Source organism: Antechinus flavipes, chromosome 3 (assembly GCF_016432865.1).
Source record: "Antechinus flavipes isolate AdamAnt ecotype Samford, QLD, Australia chromosome 3, AdamAnt_v2, whole genome shotgun sequence".
Taxonomy (NCBI): Eukaryota; Metazoa; Chordata; class Mammalia; order Dasyuromorphia; family Dasyuridae; genus Antechinus; species Antechinus flavipes.
The window spans coordinates 115,409,116-115,431,460 of NC_067400.1; the positions used below are offsets into that span (position 1 = coordinate 115,409,116).

Here is a 22,345-nt window from a genome sequence, read left to right on the forward strand (position 1 = left end):
GAATAATGTGAAGCTGCAACATTGATTTGTGCACTTTTATATTATATATCTTTGTAAAATTCAAAGTTGTTAAGAGCAAATCATATCCTGAAGCTGACTTCCTTTCGTTATGTTTCTGCTAATGTAGCTAATGGTAATCCATTACCTGTTCCTGCTGATTATGTCTGAAAAATATTAGCTTTTAGTATACAAGACTCTCTAGAGACTCCTTATAAGCTATATAAAATTAAGTTTCATTTTTAGATGTTAAATCAGTGAACATCAGTAGGAGTCCGATGTGAACAAAAATCTGCAGTAGTGCCAATCTGATGCATATGCAAAGTGGAGTTATTGCCAGTGACAGCCCTATTGCAAAAAATACCCAAAACTGATTAAATTGCAAACTATTTTCAATACAGCAGGGGGCAAAGAAAGCAATATTGAGTACTATTCATGATATCTACAAATCATTAGGACACGTCTTAGCCTTCAGTGATAATAGTAATTTCAATTCTGAATAAACACTTGTATATTCTCCAGGTGGATCATCTGCAAAAGATCACACTAAATGCTAGGTCTTACTTGGCCAGGCAGTGTCTAATCCTCTTGCTGGATATTAAGTCAATATGCTGCCAATGACAATGTGAAATACAGCACAACATAGGATGTTAACAAAATGGATGTATCTCCCACAAGGGGAGGTAAATTCTGGTGATTTAGAAGTTACATAATGATAATTATGTTGAAAATCCACATTCTTGATTCGTTTTTAATATAGTTTATGGCAGAGAAAAAGGAAGAGAAACTGTATTTGATTGACCTCCAATTTTTTTCTCTTTGGATAGGGCATAAAGATAGTCATAAATATACATATTTCCTTGTTTTCCAAGACGATTGATATTTTTTTGGATTGATTATCTTCACCATACCCCAGGGATAGAATGCATTTCTCAGTTGTTGTTTTTTTGTTGTTGTTGTTTTTTTGTTTGTTTTAAGTGTCCTTTGAATGTAATTGGCAACTTCTCAATGGTTTTGGCAACCTAGAAAATGTTTAGATGATAAAAAGCTAGTCCAATTATTAGCATAAAGAAAACTCTTCTTTTAATAGATGCATTTTTTATTATGCCAACATGTAAATAAGGGGGTCATATATTTATTTAAAACAAATCTTCATTGGAATTAAATATAAGAGAACACCACATGAAAAATTATCAATTAAATTGGACAATCTAAGCTGTAAGAAATCCTTTTTAAAATCAAAGAACTACAAATTGTTAGAGGTAGACCAGAGGATATTAACCTTGAGGTCTATGGTATCTCAAGTTTTCTATAGATATATTTAAGGGGATCTATGAACTTAAAACAGGGAAGAAAACCACATTTTCATACTAAATAACCTCAAAGAAAAAATTTTGCTTTTGTCTCAATTGTTTAAGAATGTTTTTCTACAAAGTATCTGACAGTTTACCAAATTGACAAGAGTCCATGACATATGCTGAAAAGATTTAGTCCATTCCCTTTAATTCAATTCAATTGGCATTCACTAGGTGCCTACTATGTGCAAGATACTTTGATAGGTTCCCTCATTTTACAAATGAGGAATCTGAGATTTTAATGATGGTAAGTGATTTGCCTAAAGTATTTTATGGATAAATTAGGGGCTAGAATGCTTAGGCCAGTTTTGTTAAGCTACTAGAGAACAGAGAATGAAATTATTTTTGTCTTTATATTCCTAGGGCCTAACAGATTGACTCTACAAGAGATGTTTAACAAATATTTATTAAATTAAATAGAATTTTCTCTTTCTGTGATCTTTATCTTCCCCCTCTTCTAAGAAAAGAAATATCCTATGGATCTCTCAAACTTTGTATCTTTTAAACAGTAGAAGGGGAAAATAAGGACTCAAAAGTAGCAAGTGGGTTTTTCTTTCAGAAATTGTTATGATGGTGGAAAAAGATATCTTCATCTTAAAATGTGAAGTTTTCCAATGCCTGCTGCATGAGCGAATCAACATGGATAGGTTTTTTAATGCATTGCCTCCCATGTGACTCAGAAATATATAATGCATGGCATTACTATATATTATTGTTTGGTCCAGTCATTGGGAAGGATGAAACTATACTTTCCACTACATTAAGCAATCATTGGAATATGGGTATCTGAGGTCACCTCTGAATACTTTTTACAGTTCTGCTCCTCCCACATAGAATATAAAACTAGGGGATATCAGGGCTCTACAGACTTCCCTGTGGAGTTGGTTGAGCAAACATAACTTCACAGAATATTTTATCCATTTGAAATATTCTAGCTCACTACTTCATAGCATAGATTCTGTTATATTTGATTTTTCATACTTTTTTTTAATTAAGTTAATTGACATTAATATAACAAATAAAGAAATTAAGATCATTTTATAGTGATAGCTTCTTACACAGATATTTCTCTAGATAGGTGTGAATTTAAACAAAAAAAAATTTTAAATCCATAAGTAAACTGTTTAAAAATGCTTCCCATGAATTTCTTATTGCCATATATTAATAACTATTTCAATATTATTTTCTTCTGTAATATTAGGTTTATAACTTTAAAAGCTTTATTCTAAAAAGCAATTTACAGATTTTTTAGACAGAGAACTGTAGAAAAAAGGTTGAAAACCTGAAATTTACCCATTTTAGATCAATTCTCCTTATTTGGGAATAAAGCAGTATGATTTGCTTTATAGACAATGATTTAGGTTAAAAAAATCTAGGTTCTACTCCTATTTTTGATGTATATGATCAATGTGACCTTGAATAACTTGATTTAACTCCTCAAGCCTTCTTTGTCTATAAAATAATAGGATTGGGCTATGTGGTCTTCAAGAGTCCTAATCCTAGAGCTATGATCCTATGGTTCACAAATATCTCATTAGAGAAATATTTATTAGCTCTGGTCTGAACAAAATTAATCCAGTTTTTTTTTTTTTTCTTTCACTTTATTTTCTTGGCTTTGCCAACAAGACAGTGAATTAAATGGAGTGAATAAATTGATCCTATTTCATTTTAATAGCTAGCCTTTTTAAAAAAGATTTAAGATTTTCAAATAGCTTTACATATGTTAAGTCATTTGATCCTCACAACTCAAGATGTAGGCAGTATTATTATAATCCCTATTTTATAGATGATAAAACTGAGGCTGAAAATCAATTCACTTGCCCAGGGTCACACAAGTAGTATGATTCCAAATCCAGTACTTTATCCATTGAGTCATCAAGTAAAGTCCAACTTTCTGCAAGATGTCTTTCCTAGTCAGTTTTAATCTTTCTACCTTCTCTTTGAGACCAATTTATTGTGTGTACATGTATGTGTGTGTATATATACATATGTATATAATTGTTTGCATGTTTTTATTTCTATGAGATTGAGCTTTCTGAAAGCAGGGACTATTTTTTTGTTTGTTTGTTTTTAATTTCTTTTGTTTGCTTTTTATTTGGAAGCTTTTGCTGTTTAGTTTACTTTGTTTTATTTTCTTGCTTTTCTTTGTATTCTCTGCACTTAGCACATTGAATGTGCTAACACTTAACACTTTCACATTCTAGTTGTAAGTAATTTTGCTAACAAAATAAATTATGGTCTGTAATGAGCTCATGCAAGACCAAACTGAAAATTAGTATATAGTTATAATAGGTAAAATCAGTACTTATTTCCAATTCATTAAAATCAGAAATTTTGTTAATCACTGAGTGAAACTAGGCGACAGTTAATACTAAAACATTCCACAGGTTATTCAAGTAAACATTTGAAATGAAATAAATCCAATTTTTACATTGGAGTTTGAATATGGATTTAATAGATTTCTTCATCTTGCTTATTCAATAATAGCTATTGATTAAAGTAGAATGTAAGGATCAGTTTAGTTGGAATTTTTTCCTTCTTTTCACACAATATTCAAGAAACATATTAATAGAAAGTTTGCAATGATTTAGAGCTTACAATAGTGATATATTATTTTTCCATAAAAATTCAGCACTTATCTTAGTGATATGTTTAGTAGTCACCTTTATTCTATATGTAAATAAACCTGTGATCTCTTCCACATGAGGAAGTGCCTAGGTACTAGGTACTTGATTTGGGACCCAGAAGTTGTTACTTCCTCAAAATTGCATAGATAGCAAAATTAGTTTCACTCAAACAAATAGTAAATATCATTTTAGAAGATATGGCATTTGAACCCAGGTAGTCTTGACTTTAAGCCTATCCTCCATTCATTATATTTCCCTGGCTTTTCTTGTCTCTAATATCGAATTATGTATCATATTTAAATGGGAGGATATTATGAAATGCATTTAACAATTACTTTCACATTCAATGTATATATAGATAGGTTTATTTTCCTGTATATAAAAAACACAAATTACTATTAATATGGCAAAAATTAAGCATTTTTCATTGTTTTAGTGCCTATTTGGTAGACCATAATTTAGAAGAAATTGTTTAAAGCTATGAATAATTTCACATTTATACATAGGCTATTTCATATTAAGAATCTAAATGTATTTCAAATCATATATTGTTTTATCTATCATTGAAGGCATGACTCTTACTCTTGCATTAAAAAAAAAAAGGAGTATAAAACAAGCATACAGTAAGTATGTTAAACATTTTTATATAGAAAGCAAAGAACACCATTACATCTAATTGAAACTGCAGAGGAAATTGAGGTAGAGAAAATGCAATTACCCAAATTAGAATTTGGATGGCACATTTATATAGTATGCCCAGTAGGCCAGCAGCTACCATATTTAGTTCTGTAACTGTACTCCACTTAGGACAATGTTTGATCTCAATAAATGGTAGAAATAATAAACCTGCTAGCAACTATAAGCTTTTGAAAACCTCAGGTGCTGCTGTAAGTCATTAAAAAAAATCTTTTTCAATATTATGCTAGGTTTTAATGATATTGTGGCATGCTATTAGTTGGAAGGGGTATTGGTGTTAGAAATGGGAAAGGGCAGAGATGCATCAAAATCTGCAGAAATATTTTTTGTTGATCAGAAAATCAAATACATCTTAAAAATGTGTACTGATTAAAAACATTCTATGTTTATTTATAATTAGAGTATAAGATGTCTCACATATAATTTCTATTAGGCTATGTTTGATTTTATTTGGGGGGAAGGGACAGAGAAGAGGAGGAAGGTGAAGGGGTAGTTCATCTTAAAACCCTTGGCTTGACCCTATTTAGCTTAAGAGATATGATAACAGAATACTATAAGAAAGTCCATATTCAGAAAAAGTATGTAGCTGGTTTAAATTGAAGAAATCCAGAAATGCTACAGTTTCTAAAGGTGAAATTAAATTCCAGCTTCCTTGTTGATATGGTTTTAGTTAGTAATATCTATATGCAAACAATTAGTTATAGAGTGATAAATAAATATTTAACATCTCAAGAAATAAAAGATTCTTGATTTATAATTGTTTCCAAATCAATTAAAAATAAAAATGGAAACTTTTTTCTTAAGCCTTTATTGCTAATTTGGAAGTCTGGAGGGGTTGGGGGGATCTACTTTGAAATTCCTGAAATTCGTTAGGGAAAAATAATATTATACATACAAAACAGAAAACAACTTGCCTTTTAAAATCAAATTTTAAAAAAAGATAAAAATAAAACAGAACAAATATGTGACTATTATTAAAGTTTGGTGGCAGATTGTTCATTCATATATTTACTTAATTTCTTTTTGCCTGAGATATAAAATACTATAATTTAATGCAGTTCTGGAAATTCTAATTACTTTAATATTAGAAATGCTACATTAATAAAGAAAGAGATATTTTACATTCTAAAATGCTTCTATGTTATCCTTGTAGAGGTAAATAAAATTAATTATATTTCCACTGGGAAAAAATTTACTATGGTATTAAAAGCATAATGAAAAATCTCACTTAAAGAATGGAGTGATAAAATTAACATAGAGTATGAGCATTATCCTTTCCAATGCACCCATTTTTGAAAATGTTCTAGACATGAGCAGTATTGTGGCCCAATTCCCATCTGTTGACCACATGATAACTACATGTGTGGGCTAAAAAAAATCATGCTCTCTTATATTCCAAACAATCATCTTATCTTGGCCTCATGCTATATGTTATTGTAAATCTTGACTATTTTTGAGTCATACTGTATTGTACACAAAATACACATCCTGAGTACTGCCTAGGAAATCTGTAGTAAGTTTGATATTATTCTTTGAAGTCTATTCTTTGAAGAGAATGTTAGCTGAAGCAAGCTTATTTGAGAAAGAGGGGATTGTTGTGTATTCCTTTATATTAGACACATTTCAAAGAGCTAAACATATAATTTCCTCAGAGAAAATCTAGCTCTTTAAAATAACTAAATATTTATTAGAAACGGTTTGCTCTTTTTTTTAGCAAATCAGACAAATTTAAACAGTTAGACTCATTCCATTAGCCTATAATAAAAAGAGCATTTAGGCAGAATGATTTGAAAAATGCCCATGTCACTTTCATCTAAGTCTCTATTATAGTTTAATATACAATCTATATTTTATGTACTGTATCTGAGTGTTTCTAAACCCATTTGATTAGCGCAGCTCCTTTTAGAAATCTAAATTGCTGCAAGAGGTTTCCATAAATTAGTTAATTCAAATAATCTCATGAGTGGATTAAGCTGGAATAGTTTATATTAATTTAGGCAAATCTATAACCAGGTCTTTTATGTTCCTTTATGCTGGCTGATAGAAAGGCCTACCTGGATGTTAGTCAGAAGAGTCTCTATGGAGGACAATCCATCAGGGAATAGAAAAGGAGAGGGAAAACCTGGAGGTAGCGGTTGTCCATGCCCAGTAAGAGAAAGTTTGTCAAGGCTGTCTCTTGCGGTTGGTGTGGAGAGCGGGGTCTCATCTGTATGTGATTGAAACAAAAATATAGAACAAGTTACGCTTGTCTGTTTTTATTAGACCTCAGTAATGGCTTCCCTAGTGGTTTCCAGAACATTTATTGCAAATTGGTTCCTGCTATCAGGAGAAAATGCTTTCTGCTGAATTTTCTTTAATGAAAAAGCTGTGGAGATACAACAAGATAACATTAATGAGTAACTTTATAAGCCTTTTAAATGCAGTCTCTAATGAGACTGAGTTTACAGTGCCATAGAATCTTTTTAAAACAAATATTATCTCACATATACTTGTGATAATATATTCAGCCTGCCTTTATGGGCACCTTCCCAATTATCTCATTTTAGTGGGTTTTCTATTTGGATTGACAATAGAATATTTTCTAGCATTACATATACTTGGTATAAGAAGAGCTGTTTATATATTAGTAAGTGTCCAATGCAATTAACACTTTCCTTCAATGACAAATTTGAATATGACCTTGAGGAATCTATAAATAGTATAAAACTAGAATTTTTATTATGTCTTACTGAAAAAAAAAATTAAATTGATTGTTATGCTCCAAAATTTTACTTAAGATTTTCATTACATCTGTGAACAAGTAAAACTCTACTGAACTCAAATACCTTTTCATTATGATTCAACTTTATAGTTAGATAACTATAATAATTTTCTTTTCTTTTTTTTTTTTTAAATATATAACACCAGAGTTGGAGGAGAAAAGTAGTAAAGGATAGGTAATTATATGAAGTTGCAATAGCATAATATAGAAAATAGAATGAAAACTTCTAATTAAATATTTTCTAACACTGTGGTTTACTTTTTTCACTTTAAGATAGCATAATGAAATATTTTAGATTGTGAATCTGCTTAGTTATAATGGTGCAACATTTTAATACTTACTAAATAAACTTTGTTGAAGATTCACATGTTAAAGGTTCAAAGTTCTACCAATTTTATACATATATACATAGCTAAATTTTATGAATAATGGTTTTTCATTTTTATAAATGTTTTGCTATTTTCTCCTCCAAAAATAATTCATTTCAATATCATTCAAGATAATTCATTTGAGAAACATTGATATTATTGTTCATTTCATGTAAGTGAAATTTTATTTCTTTATTACCATACTATCATTCTATTAAGCTTCTTTAATTCAAACTAGATTCATTTGTTTTATTATTTATCTTCCCCTACAATAGAGAGATATCAGTCCCTATTCCTAGATAATGCCAATATAAGTTAAATCCATTTTTTTTTTTTATCATTTTACATTCCCATTTACTTTATGATAAACTTAAAAAAAAAAAAAAGTAACCAGGAACAAATGGTGAATCAGGAAGATATAAGAGAGAAAAGCCTAATATCAATATTATAGTATCTTTTTTTGGCACTACATTCCACTACCCCCTATAGCTTCTCTCTCTTATTCCCCACCATGATGACCAATGGTTAGGAACAGCAAGTTTTTCAAGATGGAGAAAGTAAAGCAGTAGAAGTAGGCTGTGACACTGTTATTAAATTATCACAATTTCAATTAAAATCAAAGAAATCTGGGGAGGGAAAGTTGGGTAATGAGGGTAACAAAGACAGTGTAGTAGTAGATATGGCCCAGGGGATTTTGAATGCTATTTACCAAGCTGTCATAAACCTTTCTAGGGAAAAAAATGACTAGCTGTTTCTCATATCTTTTTCCTCAAAAACATTTGCTAAAAATGTCTGTCTTCATGTGAATTTTTTTTTAATGGGAGCAATTGTTTTAGATTAGTTTCCCATTAGGTGTTAGCAAGCCAAATTATTTAAGAAATGTGATTTGGTTTTCTCTGAGAAATAATGTTATTTTCACATTTAACTCTGTCATCCATCATTTCCACCTGTTCCAAGCAACCCACAAACTTTTTATCTAAGCATTTGTTATCCCAAAAGTTTAACTAACTTACAAGCACTCTCATTCATTCAATAATCCATATATTATATCCATAGCACTGTAGTGAGTACTTTAGGAAATACAAGGGAAAAATACATATAATACATGGTCTTTGCCCTCAAATAGTTTAAAATTCAGTTCATGAAATTCAACATTTTCTTATGAAAATAAAACGTAAAATATTATACACATAAAATTAAATGAAACAAAAAATAAAACAAAATATAAGATGTTGTTGGGTAGTAAATATTTAAGAGACAAATGGTCATAACCAATAAATGCTAGGAATTCATCCATTTAATGAAATAATCACCAAATATTCACTAAGTACCTACTTCATGTCTAGCACTGTACTAGGTATTGGTGTATTACAAATAATTGGGGAAGAGACTGAATTTATGAGTTCATTGTTTCAGGGAATTATTAAGAGAAGAACTACTTTAGATATAAGTTGTCACAATCTCTACAATCTTAGAGCATTTCCTGAAGCACTGAATTCATTCACTTGCCCAGAGTTTTGTAGCCAGATTAAGTCAGAGGCAGTTCTTGCCACTAGTTTTCATGGCACTGGGGGCAGATTTTTAAGTATTATACCATGAAGTTTCTCCACAAATAGTAAAACACTCACTTTTATTTTAATTCTCAGGTTTAGAAAATATTTTCCCCATAACAAACTTCTTTTAATAGGGTAGTAAGATACATATTTTACATATAAGGAAATTGCTGGTTTTGTATAGGGTATAGTGACTGGTCTGCTGTTGAATTAGAAGTACCAGAGCTGAAATTTAAACTCAGATATCCTGATTTTTTTATTCCTTTTATGCCACGTGTGTGTGTGTGTGTGTGTGTGTGTGTGTGGGTCTGGGTGCACGTGTGTGTATATATGAAACACAACCTCTCTCTTCAGCTTATAGGATATTTAAGGAGATAAGATATATAACTAATACATAGGACATTTAACTTTATTTATTTTTGGTGAGGCAATTATGGGACTTACACAGGTAGTAAGTATTTAGTATCTGAGATCACATTTTAACTGGGGTCCTCCTGACTTCCAGGTGGGTGCTCTACCTACTGCATCACCTAATCCCCCTTTTTAATGTAAATTCTTAATAAATGTGCTTTGACTGATTGACATTTTAATTAAACAATAATCTCAATGTATGGCATAGTGGGAAAAGACTTAGATTTGGGCTCAAATTGTGAATTCAAATTTTGTTAGTTGTTGTTCAGTCATTCCAGGTGGGGCTGACTCTCTGTGATCCCATTTGGGATTTTGTCAGCAGAGATGCTAGAATTGTTTGTCATTTCTTTGTCCAACTCATTTTACAGATGAATAAAGTGACACAGGGTCAACTGCCCATTATCACACTATCCAACTAGTTGGACTGAGTCACATTTTAATACAGGAAGATGAGTGTTCCTGACTCTAGGCACAAATTCTATCTACTACATCACCTAGTTCAGGGAATATATATACTACCTGTGTGACTTTTGACACATAATTTTATTTTTTCTTGGTTTCACTTGGCTATTCAGAAAAGGTAGGGGTTTGGACTAAAAGATCTCTGAAGTTCCTTTCAAATGTAAATCCTATTATGCTCGCTTATGTATCAAAATTCAAGAATTTTCACTTTATTTTATAAATTAATGATAAGGAGTTTATATCGCCACAAAAAAAATATTTTTGATCTCACATTATCCTCTTCTAACAAGTAAAAAAAGGCAGTATAACATGGTAGAAAGAATTGCACTTAGAATCAGCAATCCTGGGATTGAATCCTGACAGTACCCAAGATGTGTGATACTTGAGCAAACTTGTTTTCTTTTCTTAGAAAAAGAAAATATAATATCTAATACTTATACTGTTTACTTTATATAGCCACTATGAAGATGTGAATAACTGGCAGATTTGTAAGATTTGAAAATCTTTTTATTTGCATTTTCGTAGTAGGGTTTTATAATAATTCTATAAAATATATACAGTTGCTATTATTATTAACAGATAAGAAAACTGAGACTTTTAGAAGTATAGTCCATGGCCATCAATTCTTTCTCATACACTTATTAATTGTAGGTTCCGTAGACAAGTCACTTAAAGGATCTATTAGTCAAGTTCCCTACCTGTAAAATGAGGGCTTTGAGTTGTATGGCCTCTAAGCTTCTAACTTAGAGGCCAAGTTTATTCTTTCTAGGCTGCATTACTAACTCTCCAAACTTTCTCTATCATCCCCCCCCCAGGCAGAGTATTTTATTTCTCCTCCCACTTTTTCAATTTCCTTTTATGTGCAGATATAACATCCTTCAGGGCAAGGATTGCCTTTCTTTGTATATTTATATTCTGAGTGCTTAGAAAAGTAAGCACTTAATGGTGGTTCTCTATTGCTTGTTGTCTTGGCTTCTAGTTCTAAATTAATTATCCTCTGAATCCCAGTTTCTACTGAGCACAAGTCCTGAGATCAAAAAAGGTGTAGAAAGCATATTACAAAACATGATATAATTATTTACCTATTATTTCAGGCTTTGAAATGGACATTTCAGTGATTACTATGTATAAGGCACAATAGGTATGTGTGTCCAATAAAATTTTGACATTTCGGTCTTAGAATAAAGGATGATTTAAGTGAAATTAAAATAGAGAACAGGAGAGGAAGGATAAAAATGAATAAATATAGAATTCAGAGAAGTAATACATATTCACAAAAATGTCTTTTTGTTATTTTTTAGGCAAACAGGTTTAATTATTTTTCTTAAATCTGATCTTGGGTACTTGAAAGTTTTCCAGGGGAGCAAAAGCTCTCATAGGTCACAAGTAGAAAGATTTTGATTCTGGGCTCAGGGACACTAAGTCTGCTGACCAAGAATTTACCTAAATAAATACAAAGAGACCTAGACCAGGTTGGTTGCAGCCATCATAACATTCAAAGCCAGTCCACTACCATGAAGGAGAATTGTGATAAATTATAGTGTAGAATGACATTTTCATACTAATGAAAGATTCTTGAAGTACCAAAATATGCCAAAGAAAAATGTTGCTTTGTAAGAATGTGTCCTTTAAGGAAAAAAAAAAATAGATTCATCTAATTGCTTTCAAAACTATTGCTTTTGGATTCATTTTAAATAGTCTTTAAAATGTGTCTCTTTCGAAAGAATTTATTGCATCTGAATACAGAATAAAGCAATTTTTGTTTCTTTTCCTTTCTTCTTTCCTTCCTCCCTCCCTCCCTCTCTCCCTTCCTTTCTTTCTTCCTTCCTTCCTTCCTCCCTTCCTTTCTTTCTTTCTTCCTTCCTTCCTCCCTTCCTTTCTTTCTTCCTTCCTTCTTTCCTCCCCTCCTCTCTTCCTTCCTTCCTCCCTTCCTTTGTTCCCTCCCTCCCTCCTTCCTTCCTTCCTTCTCTTCCTTCCTTCCTTCTTTTCCCTTCCCTCCTTCCTTCCTTCCCTCTCTCCTTCCTTCCTTCCTTCCTTCCTTCCTTCCTTCCTTCCTTCCTTCCTTCCTTCTTTCCTTCCTTCCTTCCTTCCTCCCTTCCTCTTATGGTCTAGAACTCTGAACTTCTTATAAGGTACTAAGTGGAATTGATGAGACAATGGTGATCTAGTTTAACATGGTGCTTAATAGTTCTCTAAGTTCAGTATGATTGATTTAATCTTACAACAAATAATGGTTTCCTAGTGAAATAACATTACACCTTCCTTCCTTCCTTTCTTCCTTCCTTCCTTCCTTCCTTCCTTCCTTCCTTCCTTCCTTCCTTCCTTCCTTCCTTCCTTCCTTCCTTCCTTCCTTCCTGGCTTCTTGTCTTCCTTCCTGACTTCCTTGCTTCCTTCTTCTCTTTTTGAATGACTAATGACTGAATGACTAATGTGGAAATATTTTATATGATTGCACATGATTATAAAATCTTTATTAAATGGTTTACTATCTCAAGAAGGGAGGAAAAGAGGGAAAGAAGACAGAATCTGGAACTCAGAATTTTTAAAAATGAATATTAAAAATAGTTTTATATATGATTGAGGAAAAATGAGAAATTGTTTTTTAAAATTCCCCACTTCTAGATCTTTATTTAAATTAGATGCACTTACCAGGATGATTCAGAATCTTATTTTTCAAAATTATATTATATGTTAGAAAGTTTAAAAAGTTAAAAAGACTTTATTGAATAATTTCGTGATGGGTTTTGAGAAAAAAAAATTTGTCTATTATATAATACAGAATATCTGGGTGGCTCAGTGGATAGAACACCTGGCCTGTAGTGAGGAAGACCCAAGTTTAAATGTGGCCTTAAATACTAACTAGCTGTTAGTGATACTGGCCAAGTCACTTAATTCTGTTTGCCTCGGTTTCCTGAATTATAAAATTAGCTGGAGAAGGGAATAGCAAACCACCTGAGTATCTTTGCCAAGAAAACCACAAATGGAATCCCGAAGTATCAGAAACAACTGAAGAAGAATAACAAAAATCTCATATTACATTCAATATTTATCATGAAAATATATTTATATTTCCATCTAAAATAACAGATCAGAGTTGAATTTATAAATATCTTTTAAAAACATAGTCATTTCTAGTCAATCTTGCAGAATTATTTGTAAAAGTCAGAACATGGTTTTCTTATTTGGGTAATTAACATTATAGTATGAACATTTACGTATGTATTTGGAAATAGATTAGAAACATGGATCACAAGTAATCTAACATGCACATGCTTTCCTATTCATACACACACAGACACACACACACACACACAGTTGTCTAACCTGAACTCAGCTTTAACTTCCTCCCCAAATTGTAGATAACATATTCTTAGCTAGGTAATAGTGAAATAATTTCAACTTTAAATTTTAAACTCATATTTACAATGGTTATTAACAATTAATTAAGAAAAGAGTAGATTCCAAGAATACTAATAATTAATATAATGGATGAAGCACCACACTTGGAGTCAGGAGAGGCAAGAGTTCAAATCCCATCTCTAGGAGACTAGCTTTAGGACTCTGGGATGCTATGTCACCCACTTAACAGCTTTGTTTTTTAAGGATTAAATGAGATAAGATATTAAAGTCCATAGTAAACCTTAAATTCTTCATTTTGGCTATTCTGACCTATCTGCATTGTTTTGAACATGATATTTTTCCTTTTCTATGTCTTTATTCAGATTGTTCTCCTTGCCTAGAATTCTCTACCCCTTTATTCCCCTGCCTTTCATTAAGACAACTCAAACTCCACTTTTTGGTGGAGATCTTTCCTAGACTCATCCCAACCATGTCCCTACTCTTCAGCCCACCACATTTTCCCCATTCCTTCCCAGCACTCCCCACTTCCTTAGCCATTTTAATTAATTAATCACTGAACTGGTGCAACCTCAGTCAAACTAAAACCCACTGAAGACCTTAGCTTGAAAAGCCTGAGGTCTTCCCATTGTATCCAGGACCATTTCCAATCATCCTGATCTATATCTGGCCACTGAACTCAGATGGCTCTGGAGGGGAAAGTGAAGCAGGGAATCTTGCACAACTCTCCCTCACTTAAATCCAATTCACTTGTATGTTATGGCATCCCCTCCCTGATGTCATAGTTCTCTTCAAGAACCAAGGACAAACAATAACAATAACTTCCTCCTACCTTATCCCCTAAAAAACAAACAAACCAACCTTCTTCAATGTCATCCTTTTTCAGAGTACTTTATTTGCTCTGTTTTAGTGACTAGGAGGCACAGCAGATAGTGCCAGGCTTGGAGTCAGGACACTCATCTTTCTGAGTTCAAATCTGACTTCAGAAACTTTCTAGCTATGTGAACTTGTGTAAGTCAGTTTGCTAGGATTTTGTCTTAGTTTTCTCAACTGTAAAATGAGTTGGAGAAGGAAATGACAAACTCCTCTGGTATCTTTGTCAAGAAAATCCCAAATGGGATCATGAATAGTCAGACGTAACTGAAAGAACTTTAACAACAACCAAATTCCAGGTGCAGTTCTTTATCCATACATACACCATCTAGCTCTTCATGTTAGAAGAAATGTCATTAACATCCATTATAATATTACCACCAAAGTCCAGAATTACTTATCAGTTACCTAGTACAGAACAGAGTCTTAATTGAATATGAAATATGTACTGGGAAAAGAAAAAATATAGATATAGATATTCATAAAATGGGGTGTTGCCTAGGAAATCAGGCTTCTGAGAAGGTATCTTTATAAGATGCTCTAAATTCAGGGCGCAGCATAGAGATCCTGAATGGTTAGGTGATGTGGATTCTTCTAAAGGAGTAAGGAAAATATAGCAATTAAATGGAGGAGATGACAGTGGTACTTAAGAGAAACAATGCACTTCAAAATTTTGTTCATAGAGCAAAGCAAAAAAAAATTACCTTTTAATTGTTAAATTTACCAGCTTTTGTTAACAAGAGAAAATTCATAATAAAAGTAGATTATTTCAACAAGAATTTATTAAGTACCATACTAGGGATTCAAAGTACAAAGATAAAATCAAAAATAGCCTCTCTGCTCAAGCAGTTTATATATAGTCTATTAAAAGGAAGCAACATGCATGCAAAAAACAAATATAATATATAGACAAAGTAAATATAAAAAATGGGGAAAAGAACTGGGGAGGAATCACTAACAATAGCTGTTCTCTAAAAGGCTTCTAATTTGAACTGAGCCAAATCTGTGAATAAATTCTATTTTGGGGACCTAACCATAAGAACTCCCCTCCCTTCCCTATCCTCTCACTAGCCTCATTTGTATACTTGGATAAACCCAAACCATAGTTTTTTTTCTGAGTCTCATCTGTATCCCCAATAACAATATTTGGCCACAGAACAAAGAGAAGAGTTACTAAGAATATAGGGGATGGGTCAACACTTCTGTCTCAACTCACTTAACTTGGCAAAACTGTGAAGGTTACCAAGTGACAGATGTACTGACTCCATGGTCCTTAGTACATCAAAGAGTTTGGGGTCACTTTTACTATTGTTTATCCTTTAAAGTCATTAATGTTCATGGGACAGCTTGAGCAACATATGCAGTCTCACAAAGTCATCTTAATCTACCTTTTTTTGGCTTTCCAAAGCCCTGACAGATTTCTAACTCATTGCTGACAAAGAGGGCATCCATTGGAAGCTGCAAATCTGATTCTATTTCCTGGCTTGATGCTCTGTAGATCTGCACAGTAGGGTCATTAAGTGTTCTAATAGCACAACGGAAACAAGTTCAACATGTGTTTTGAGATGACTGACTCAGGACATGTACACCAATGCTTTATATAGAAACTGGTTTTGTTTTCTTAAGGGATTGTTTGTCTGTTAGTGATAACATCATTAAAAATAAATGAAAGGGGGTTGATAAAATGCATCCCAAAAGCAGAAACTTAATTAGAGGTGATATGCCTGCTATGAGCCTTTCTTTCAGGCTTCAAGAATAGAACAAGGTTAGCTCTTTCTCCTTTTATAAGACCCAAAGAAGGCCTCACAGTAAAATATCACTTCTGATCTAATTTTATATTTCTGTGTACTTTAATAATCTACTTTACAGCCTGTGCCTGCTCTTAGAAAGTGAACTAGTTTGGGGGCCAAAGATAACTTCTTTATCATGTTACATGGCACAGAAAGAAAATCTGATGGTTCAGCTCTGATTAAAAAAAAAAAAAAAACACTTCTTATAAAACATATTGTCTATGTAGCAATAGATATAGAACCGGCAGCTGAAATAATATACGTGTATATATTTCACAACCGAAAAAAGGATCATTTTTAAAAAGTGAGTTAATAGTACTTCTCCAAAATGGATGTGAGAGGATCTTTAAAATATAGATTTTCTTTCATTTCATGGATGATGGAAATAGCAGGAAACTGCAATCTCTTGATAACTCTGCCCTTATTGTATCATGACCTTGGCCAATTTGCTAAAATTTACATTTGACAAAAAAACATTTCTAAAATGTACTTTGAAAAGCTTGGAGGAAAAAAAAAAAAAGATGTTACATAAACCCAAGGGTGTATATGTATATGCGTTCCCAAATTACTGCTACTCCAATTTATTTAAAAGAAAAAGCGAACAGGTATAAGTAGGATAATTGCTGAAAGAACAGATTTTCACTTCATAGATCTCCCTGGGAATCCTCATAGAGTTCAATAGCTTGAAAAGCTGGTCCATTATCATCCCTTTTACTTGACTCTGTTTAGTCCTGTAACACCAACTCAAATTATGTAAAAATTGTGACTAGGAAACTCTTGCTTAGGGTTGGGAGGACATGTTGCCAAATAAAGAAAATGGACTATTTTTACAGTTTCTTCTACCAGATTCTGACCAAGACACAAAATATAAAATATTTAGAACATTGAACATTAAGCCAGATATGGTTTATTTTTAGTAAAATATTTTAATAAAATGCCCATTCGCATACAATGACATTGAAATATTCTTTTAAACCTATGGAGAAAATATAAGAATTTTTGTTAAAAGCAATTCTTGGCTTGATTTCCCTTCTTACATTCAAGAAGGTTGTAGGAATGCGCCATGTCCTCCTAAATAAAGGAAATTTCAGAGTATGCAGACATATACCCATTGACCAAAAACAGTAGCCACTGATTAATTCATGGTTATTCAATGGTCAAGAAAAGAGAATAGATGAAATGTGGGGGAGAAAGAGTACAGGTATATATGTGTGTGTGTGTGTGTGTGTGTGTGTGTGTGTGTGTGTGTGTGTGTAACAAAAAGAAAGAACGGGGCAATAATAATCATCATAACTCACAGTAATATAACACTAAGGTTTGTAAGATGCCTCCAATACATTATTTCATTTGATCATATAATAACTCGATGAAATAAACCCTATTATTATTCTAACTATACAAATGAAATTGAATAAGAGAAATTTTAATTGTCTTGCTCAAGCATACACAGCTGCTGTGGGATGTGATATTGAAATTACTTCTCCCACTCCAATTTCAAGATGAATGATATGTCCTAATTCTAAGATAAACAACCTATCACAATATCTTTCTGGGGATAATATAAATATAGCATATCTAAATTTCAATGAGATATTTGACAAAGAATTTCATGATATTTTTATGGGCAAGATAAAGATATGGGTCATGAGATAGAATAATTGCCTAGATTTGGGGATTGATCCAATGATCATTTTTTTTTAAAGCATTCATTGCAATATCATGTAAACTAAGAATAAGTTGTCTTAGGGAATGATTTAATAAAAAATGTTTGGCAAAGTTTGAGTATCAAAATATAGAAAAAATTAAAGAAAAAATAGGGTCAGTAAATTTTACACACACATATTTATGTGTATATATACATACATATATGTATATAAAGTGGGGGCAGCTAAATGGCACAGTAAATATAGCATTACATGAGTCAGTAATATCTGACATCAAATCTGACCTCAGATATTTAATAGCTCAGTGACTATGGGCAAGTCATTTACCCATATTTACTTCAGTTTCATCATCTGTGAAATGAGCTGGAGAAGGAAATGACAAAGTACTCCAGTATCAATAGTCAAATGCAACTGAAACAATTGAACAATTAGCATGACAATAATATGCCAAGACCTGCTAAAGACAAAATTTCACAATATCCAGATATATGACCCTTGACCAAAGATAGTATCCCTGATTAACTTGTAATTATTCTGTGGTCAAGAAAAAAAATACATGAAATAGGGTATATATATATATCTGTCTGTTTGTCTGCCTCTCTTTTTATCTCTGTGTGTGCACATATATATGTGATGTTTAAATATGTTTATATAGTATATTCATATATATTATGAATATGAATATATGTAGATAGAATATACATATTATAAAAAGAAAAAAATGAAAAAGATCAGGAAAAAGATAAAAGAAAACTTCAATCCCTTGATAACTCTGTCCTTAATATTTTACTAAAAGACAGAGAAATGGAGACATACATAGGATGCACAAGAGAACAGGAAGAAAACTAGAAGAATCACAGCCCAACTTTGAAAATGATATGCTATATTTTAAAAGAAAGGAAAGTTATGAGTAAAATACTACTAGTTTCACATAGAAATCTCTTTTTTCCCCCCTATTCTTCTATGTATATAGAAATACCTATTTTATCTTATGGTCATTAATTTAAGCATTTTCAAAAGACTTTATTAAAAAATGAATAAATCTAAATAACTCCCAAAGGAAGGGAAAACAAAAAAACAAAACAAAACAAAAAACCTCACAACCAGATGAATTTCAAATGAATTCTTACAAATTTTCAAAGAAAAATTCCAATATTGCCCGAGTCATTTTGAAAAGGCTAGAGTAATGTATTCAAAAGATTTTATACTGTGACTAGATTGGATATATACAAGCAATTCCAGGTTGGTTTAGTATTAGGGAAATTATAAATATAAGAGATCACATTAAAAACAAAAACAATGAAAATCACATGTTAATATAAATAAAGGCAGAAAGTTCTTAACAAAATGAAACACTCATTTCTGCCAGAAAATTTCCCCCCTAAATAAATAAATCCCCACCATGTGATTAATATTGTCTTTCTAAAAATCAAACAAAAAATTGAAGACCCACTGTTTAAAGAAATAAAGATGCACTAGAGGATTTTTCCATTAGATCAGGGATAGAGTAAGAGTGAATTTATCACTATTAATATTTGCTATAGTCTTAGAAATTCTTATTATAGCCATAAGAAAAAAAATGGAGGCATTAAGTATAGATAAAGAGGAAATATCATTATTATTTTTTATAGATAAAATAATAGTATATTTGGTGACCCTTATGGGTTAATTAATACTTACTTGACAAAATAACTATCAAAGTAGTAATGTATAAAATAACTTCACTTAAATGATTAATTTTTCTAAATGTTACTAATAAAACACCGCAAAAAAAGAAATTCCATTCAAAATAACTACAGATTATAGAAAATATTTGTGATTGAAATAACAATACACATACAAAAATTATATAATGATTAATATAAGACATTTTTCACAATTAAAGGGAAAACTGTAGAAATATTAGTTGCTTATAGTTAGATGCTACCAATTTAATAAAAATGGAAATATTATCTAAATTAATTCACCTATTCAGTGTTATACTTACAAAACTAACAAAAATTACTTTATAGAGCCAGAAAAAAATAACAAAATTCTAGAGGAACATATGATCAAGAATCTCAATGGAAATGAAAGAGAATATGGGAAGTAATATAACAGCAAAACTCAATATTTATTATAAAATAGTATTAGTCAAAATTATTTGGTTGATGAGAGGACAGAAAACTGAATCAGAATATGAAAAAAAAGAAAAAAAGAAAAAAGTAGCACAATATTCTATAAATGCCAAATCCCTAGGATTTACTTTTTAAATAAAATTGCTCAGAAAACTAAAAAAGCAGTCTGGCAGAAGTTAGGTCCTTGTATCATGATATCACAAGAAGCATTAAAAGTTACATAACCTAAGTATAAAAGCTCAGTCATAAACAAGTTAGAGGAGCAAGGAATATTTTTTGAAATTTTAACTAAAAAAAGCATTCTTAAGCAAAAAAAAAAAAAATGTATTGAAGGAATCACAGGAGAAAAATGATTTTGACTACCTAGAATTGAAAAATTACCCAAAAAATCAATCCAGTTAAAATTAGAAAGTGAAGGGTTTACTGTTAAAACAATACAAAACAAAACAAATCTTTGCCTCAAGTATGTCTAAGAAAGTTCTGATATCAAAAAGATAGTGAACTAATTTAAATTCAAATTCAAATACATGTGTATGTACACGTGCACATGCACATAAATGTAACCTTTCCCTAATAGAGAAATTGTCAAAAGATTCCAACAAGCAGCTATCAAAAAAAGAAAACAAATCTAACAATAATGATATGAAGAAATGCTTTAAATCACTAATAACAATTGAAATGAAAATCAATGATGGCATTCTATCTCCATAAGATAGGTAAAGATGACGTAAAAGGAACACAATAATTATTGAAAATAATGTAAAATGACAGACACAGTAATGCTACCATCATGGATAAAGCCATTAAATACCAAATAAATTATTTTAAATGAAGTGTACATTCTTACCTAATATTTTCATAACTAACATAGGCAAAAGTGTCTGAGGTTTATTTATTCTTGTGTGACACCATAATAATTACCTCAGTTTAAGCCTAGGTATTATAGAATTGTACCTGAGGTCTCTGGTTTTATGGAACTTTTTTTTAATGTTACAAATTCAATCATAACTTCTTAAAATCCCGAGTTAAGAAAATTCCTACCATTTAAGTAGAAGTTGACTTTTCTATCTCAATTTACATATATTTAAACTCTGGCATCTTTGTGGTTGATATAAAATTCTAGTTACTGGAAACTATTGGGTAATGAAACAGATGATTATTTTATTATGTCTATGTAAAAACTACTATCAAGAGAGAGAGTTGGGAAAGTACCAATTATTCCTCAAAATTTGTTTCAATCCTGAAAAAGAACCACAAATTGGAATGGCATATTATAACATATGTTGGTATATGCATACATATCTTAAACACATGCAACAATATGCTGCACATATGCACATGTATATATACCTAGGAGGGCAATGTTAAAGTGGATATAGTGCAATATATAGTGCATATAGTCCAATGCCTGAAGTCTTTGTGACTTGAAATTTGGCCACAGAGATTTGCTATCTCCATATGCTTAGACAAGTCACTTAATCCTATTTGCCTTAGTTTCTCACCTATAAAATGAGCTGGAAATGGAAAAGGTAAAACACTCCAATATCTTTGCCAAGAAAACCCTAACTGAGGTCACAATGATTTGGACATGACTGAAACAAATAAACTGCAGCAACAATATGCCTAGGTACAAAACTCATTTGTTTTCACATCAATAAATTATAATTAGGTAAATTAAAGTACCTGTGTGGTATGTTTCTCATCTTAAATCCAGAAACATGCCATTATGATAATAAAAAAAAATTAACATAGTTTTATTTTCTGTTTTAATAGTCATGAATTAATGGAATCTGGGTTAATGAATTTTATGGTATCTATTATTTAGTGTTATGTCTTCAAGAATTTATTCAGTATTTTAAATGTCATGAAATCTGAAGTCTGTATGTAAGAGATTAATCATGGATATGTATATTGTTACAAAAGGCAAAAATAAGGCAAAATAGAATGTTGAATCAACTTAAGGAAGAACCTTCTGATAATTGGAGCTGTTCTGATAAGGAATAAGCTGTTTTGTTAAATAGTGAATTCCCTTGTTATTATTAAAAATAACAAAAGGGCAAAGGAACAAAATGAATAAATAGTTAACATCAGAGTTGAGGACCTTAGATGAATTTCCATTTCTGACACATGCTGTCTGTGTGCCAATGATTAAGTTACCCAAACTTTCAATACCACCAATAAATTACCCAAAACTATAAATTTCAGAGATGGAAAACAAAGAACAAATAAGTAAATAAATAAATGAAATTTCCCAAAAATGAAGAATATTTCATCGTTTACATTGTCACCTAACATCTTCAGTTTTATTGCAAGA

General features: G+C 31.3%; 1 protein-coding gene across 3 annotated transcripts in view; it reads right to left on the bottom strand.

Moving 5' to 3' along the window:
- Positions 1 to 22,345, bottom strand: part of DACH1 (dachshund family transcription factor 1) — a 481,861-nt gene that overhangs the window by 49,461 nt on the left and 410,055 nt on the right. For all 3 annotated transcript variants that reach the window (XM_051983908.1, XM_051983907.1, XM_051983909.1), the window contains one exon: positions 6,730 to 6,881. In XM_051983908.1, the coding sequence (XP_051839868.1) occupies positions 6,730 to 6,881 (152 nt within the window). The remainder of the gene's footprint in view (positions 1 to 6,729; positions 6,882 to 22,345) is intronic.